The following is a 4,973-nucleotide window of genomic DNA, read 5'->3' as shown; positions in this document are numbered from 1 at the left end:
GTGGGAGGGGGTGAGCTGCTGGCCCGCCCTGCCCCTCGGCCAGTCCCGAGTTGTGGCCTGTCCTGACATCCTGCACGTCTTCAAGAATTCCAAAGGTCTGAATCCAGCCGGGATCGCTCCTCCCGCGGGACCCACCCACTCTGCCTGGGACCCCTGTGCCACCCCAGCCCTGACCCCGCAGCTCCTGCCCCTCCAGAATAAATGTCCTTGGAGCAAACTGCAGTCCAGGCAGGGGCTGGGAAAAGCAGAGAACCAGGGAGCTGCCGCAGCAGGACCCAAATCCTTCCATCCCTGTGTGGGTGGAGCCCGCGGGGACCTCACCCTCCATCCTGGTGACACCGGGACAGTCCGCAAATCCTTTGATCACTCTGTGGGAGGACCTCACCCTCCATCCCGGTGACGCCAGGACGGTTCCCTTGCTGCTTGGTGCCCTCCTGTCCCACGCACCATCCCAGGGCTCCTGAGCTGCCTCCACCCCTCTTGGTGGAGACCCCACCCAGAGCACCCGAGCGCTGCCGCAGTCTCCGAGCGCTTCCTCGGAGAAAGAAATTACTCCTGTAATTTGGAAAATGTTGGAAAATGTTTGCTTTGGGGTAGGAACAGCTCGGGAGAGGCTCGATGGGGCCCTCACAGGATGAATGAGCAATTTTATAGCCTCAGTTCCCAATTCCCTCCTACTGCAGGGATCTGTGCTTGTTTTCACACCCTGCCCGAAGTTTTCCTGTCAGCTCCAGGCACGGGGCCAGAGGGGGTGATGGGATCCAGGAGGGATGGGGTAGAGATGGGATCTGGATGGATCGGGCAGTGATGGGACCCAGGAGGGAGTGATGGGGTCTGGGAGGGATGGGGCAGCAGTGGGATGCAGGAGGAGCAATGGGATCTGGGAAGGACGGGGCAGTGATGGGAGCCAGGAGGAGCAATGGGATCTGGGAAGGACGGGGCAGTGATGGGAGCCAGGAGGAGCAATGGGATCTGGGAAGACGGGGCAGTTGATGGGATCCAGGAGGAGCAATGGGATCTGGGAAGGACGGGGCAGTGATGGGATCCAGGAGGAGCAATGGGATCTGGGAAGGACGGGGCAGTGATGGGATCCAGGAGGAGCAATGGGATCTGGGAAGGACGGGGCAGTGATGGGATCCAGGAGGAGCAATGGGATCTGGGAAGGACGGGGCAGTGATGGGAGCCAGGAGGAGCAATGGGATCTGGGAAGGACGGGGCAGTGATGGGAGCCAGGAGGGAGTGATGGGAGCCAGTGGGGCTGGGCCAGCCGGGCCACTCGGGTTCCACGCTGCTGTCCCAGTCTGTCCCAGGCCGGGCACTTTGGGGATGCCACCAGAGGTGACACCCTCGGCTCCCCTGAGGTCCCTCCCTGTCCTGCAGGGCTGATCCAGAGGAACTGCACCGAGTGGGGATGGAGCCTCCCCAGCCCCCCCTACCACAGCGCCTGCCGGCTGGAGACCCTCGGCAGCAACAACGACACCGAGGCCACGGCACGTGGGACCCCTGGGGCTGCAGGGAGCTGTCCCCACGTTCCCCTTCCCCACACAGAGATGCTCCCAGGGTTATCCCATTTGGCCTCATCCTTGGGGGGCAAGGGCTGTCACCTCCCTGCTTGTGCCACACCAGCCCTTCCCAGTCGGTGTCCCCTCACTCCGCTGGTGCTGTCCCTTCCAGAGAGGCCACTTTGTCACCATGAAGGTGCTCTACACCTGCGGCTACTCCACGTCGCTGGCAGCGCTGCTCCTGGCCATCGGCATCTTCTCCTGCTTCGGGTAGGGCTGGGAGCTGCTCCAGCTCCAGGGGCTGGAGGGACACGGGATAAATCCCCACAGGGGTGGCTGCCCTCGGCCTGTCCCCTCCCGGAGCAGCCAGGATCCGTCCCTGCTGACAGGACCACCGGGAAGGCAGGAGAGGAACGGCAGCGTTGTCCTTCTCTGGTGGCGCAGACCAAACCCTCGGGTGGCCCTGTCGAGTTCTGGGTTTGCAGATCTCCCTGTGCTGCAGATTTGGGCTCTCCAGAGGTTTCTGGGATGTTCCCCTTGTCCCTGAGCAGCCCCAAGCACAGCACAGCCCCGTCCTTCCTGGTTTTAGAGCAGGAAAACTTCTCCAGGGCTTTGTGACCATCACCAGCAGTGACCCCTGGGCTGGGCTCCAGCCAGGGAAGGAGACACCAAAGCACCGTCTCTGCTCCTGCTCGGGCACAGCCTATCCCTCCCTCCTGCAGGAAACTGCACTGCACCAGGAATTCCATCCACATCCACTTCTTCACCTCCTTTATCCTGCGGGCCACCGCCGTGTTCATCAAGGACGGCGTCCTCTTCTCGGATGAGTCCATCGACCACTGCACGATGTCCACGGTAAATCCCAAACCACAGCCTGGGAACGGGGCAGGGAGAGCAGCAGGAGCTCGTGGGAAGGGGTTGGTGGGGCTCGGGGTGGATTTTATATGGAAGAGGAGAGAGAGAGGCTCTGAGGTGGAGGAAATCCTGCCGTGGGGAGGTTCAGCATTTCTGCATTTCTGTCTGCGCAGGGAACAGGTTCTGTCCCCAAAGCTGCCCCTGGCCTCAGGCTGAGTGTCCCCAGTGGTGTCCCCAGTGGGGCCAAAGCTCAGCACAACCCCAGCAGCACCAGGTACTGCTCAGATTTGGGGTTTTCAATCAAAACAGGAACCCCTGAGTGAGGATACGACACCGAGAGCACCACGGACACAACCACGGGGTTCTTAAAGGTCCCACAAAACCAGCCCGTGGTCACCTGCCCGTGGGGCACAGGCAGAGCAGAACCTGGTGCAGATGGTGTGAGGGACTGGGGCAGAGTCCCTGGGGCTGTACTGAAGGGTCATCACTGAAAGGTCATCACAGGTGTCCTCAGGAGGGGCATGGGGAGGGTGACACCCCCTGTGTCCCAGCACAGGCTCTGTGCACCCTGAGCGTTCCCCTCCTCCCCTGGCAGGTGACCTGCAAAGCAGCCATCGCCTTCTTCCAGTACTCAGTGCTGGCCAACTTCTACTGGCTGCTGGTGGAGGGGCTGTACCTGCAGACGCTGCTGCTGCTCACCTTCACCTGCGACAGGAGCTACACCTGGGGCTACGTCCTCGTCGGCTGGGGTGGGCGTGGGGACACCCCGGACACCCCCGGCACATCCACGGGCAGGAACCACCTGGGAATGGCCAGATCCGAGACCCACCTGGCCAGAAGTCGCCAGCCTGAGGTCCCATGGGCTGCTCCCAGCACGGCCCCACGCCAGCATGTCCCTGGCTGGCCTTGGGGGGCACCCACCCACTCCTGCCAGCCCCTGGAGCTGCTGGGGAAGCGTGGCCTGATCCAGGACAGGTCCTCCCTTCATCCCACACCCAGCCGGGGCTGGGAACACCCATGCCAGGCGCTGGGTGGGTGTGAGAGCACACGGGGGCAGGAGGGTGGCCGGGAGGTGACACAGACACAGCGCCATCAGTGGCACCATTTCCTTCTCCTGGAGAAGGTGGGAAGGTTGTCACCTTCCTGCCACATCCAGAACTGACCTGGACACGCGTTTCTGGGGACAGAGGGGTGGCACAGGGACCCCCCAGAGCACTGGAGGGACCATCCCTGCCTCTGTCCTGTCCTTGCAGGTGTCCCCATGGTCACAGTCGGGGTGTGGGTGATCACCAGGCTCCAGTACGACAACCACGGGTAAGAGCAGCTGCCCTCGGCCCTCTCCAGGCCACCTCAGCCCTCTCCAGGCCACCTCAGCCCTCTCCAGGCCACCTTGGCCACGTGTCCCAGTCCAAGTCCTGGGGGTGAACCTTTGGCTCAGGAGGGGAGGACGGGGCCAGCACTTTATGGAAATGTTATTTCTGTTCTCTGCTGGGTCCCGGGGCAAGAGGGGTGCAAAGGGGGCAGGGGGCTGGCCAAAGAGGTGGCAGAGGGACAGCTGGGCCACACAGGTCCCAGTGGGTGCCAGAGCCACCTCTCCTGTCCCGTAGGTGCTGGGATGACTACTCCAGCCCGTACTGGTGGGTGATCAAGGCTCCCATCCTCCTGGCCATATTTGTGAGTGTGTTCCCTGCGAGTCCCAGCCCCGAGCCAGGGGTCCCACAGGGCCGGGGGCCCAGCCAGGGGCTGTGCAGAGCCTGAGACGTGGCTTCCCGGGCCAGGTGAACTTCCTCATCTTCCTCAATGTCACCAGGATGTTGGCACAGAAGATCCGGTGCCCAGACCTCAGCAAAACCCACAAGCAGCAGTACCTGTAAGGGGCAGGGCTGTGCCCACCCGGGGTCTGGGCTCCCAGGCCAGAGGGACCCTCCTGGGAGGAGCACAGAGGACAATCTTGCAGCCTCCAAGGCCTGCCTTGCACACAGAACCCACTTGGGGTTAAGACCAAGATTTTGGGGAGGCCTGGTGGGGCAGCAGGAGCACCCAGACCCCTCTCACCCCCCACAGGAGGTTGACCAAGTCCACGCTGCTCCTCATCCCCCTCTTCGGGGTGCACTACGTGGTGTTCGCGCTCTTCCCCGAGCACGTGGGCGTGGACGCCCGGCTCTACTTCGAGCTGGTGCTCGGCTCCTACCAGGTGAGGTGGGCAGGGGAAGCCCCCATGCTCCCACCCCAAACCCCAGCAGGAGCCCCGGGGATGTGGGGCTTTGGCCCCTTTTGGGAGAGGGTGTCCCCCAACCCCTGGGGCAGGGCACAAGGGCTGGGCCTGGAGAAGCTGGCACTGATTTCCTCTGCCCTGGGGTGGGTCGGAGCTGTGGGAGGAGGTAAAGGCAGGGGGGAGACGAGCACAGAGGGGTCTGGCCCCTTCCTCTGGGTGAAAACTGCTCCTCCTGTCCTCTCCAGGGCTTCCTGGTGGCTCTGCTCTACTGTTTCCTCAACGGGGAGGTGAGTGCGTGTGTCCCCCCCCAAGCCCCGGGCACCACAGCGGGCACAGGGACACGCCGAGGGTGCCCCAAAGCCACACATGGGCACAGGGACACTTCCCCTGCCCCCCCGCCC

The 4,973-nt window shown here is 63.3% G+C and overlaps 1 protein-coding gene across 1 annotated transcript in view; it reads left to right on the top strand.

The window, feature by feature from the left end:
- The window catches only part of LOC103617001 (vasoactive intestinal polypeptide receptor 1), an 8,933-nt gene that overhangs the window by 2,976 nt on the left and 984 nt on the right, over nucleotides 1-4,973 (top strand). The window contains exons 3-12 of the mRNA XM_017736292.1: nucleotides 8-95; nucleotides 1,381-1,490; nucleotides 1,675-1,772; nucleotides 2,225-2,357; nucleotides 2,953-3,106; nucleotides 3,611-3,671; nucleotides 3,965-4,031; nucleotides 4,136-4,227; nucleotides 4,422-4,551; nucleotides 4,818-4,859. Coding sequence (XP_017591781.1) covers nucleotides 8-95; nucleotides 1,381-1,490; nucleotides 1,675-1,772; nucleotides 2,225-2,357; nucleotides 2,953-3,106; nucleotides 3,611-3,671; nucleotides 3,965-4,031; nucleotides 4,136-4,227; nucleotides 4,422-4,551; nucleotides 4,818-4,859 — 975 coding nt within the window. The remainder of the gene's footprint in view (nucleotides 1-7; nucleotides 96-1,380; nucleotides 1,491-1,674; nucleotides 1,773-2,224; nucleotides 2,358-2,952; nucleotides 3,107-3,610; nucleotides 3,672-3,964; nucleotides 4,032-4,135; nucleotides 4,228-4,421; nucleotides 4,552-4,817; nucleotides 4,860-4,973) is intronic.

Source organism: Corvus brachyrhynchos, unplaced genomic scaffold, assembly GCF_000691975.1.
Source record: "Corvus brachyrhynchos isolate BGI_N302 unplaced genomic scaffold, ASM69197v1 scaffold96, whole genome shotgun sequence".
Lineage (NCBI taxonomy): Eukaryota > Metazoa > Chordata > Aves > Passeriformes > Corvidae > Corvus > Corvus brachyrhynchos.
This window is presented reverse-complemented; position numbering and strand designations above follow the sequence as displayed.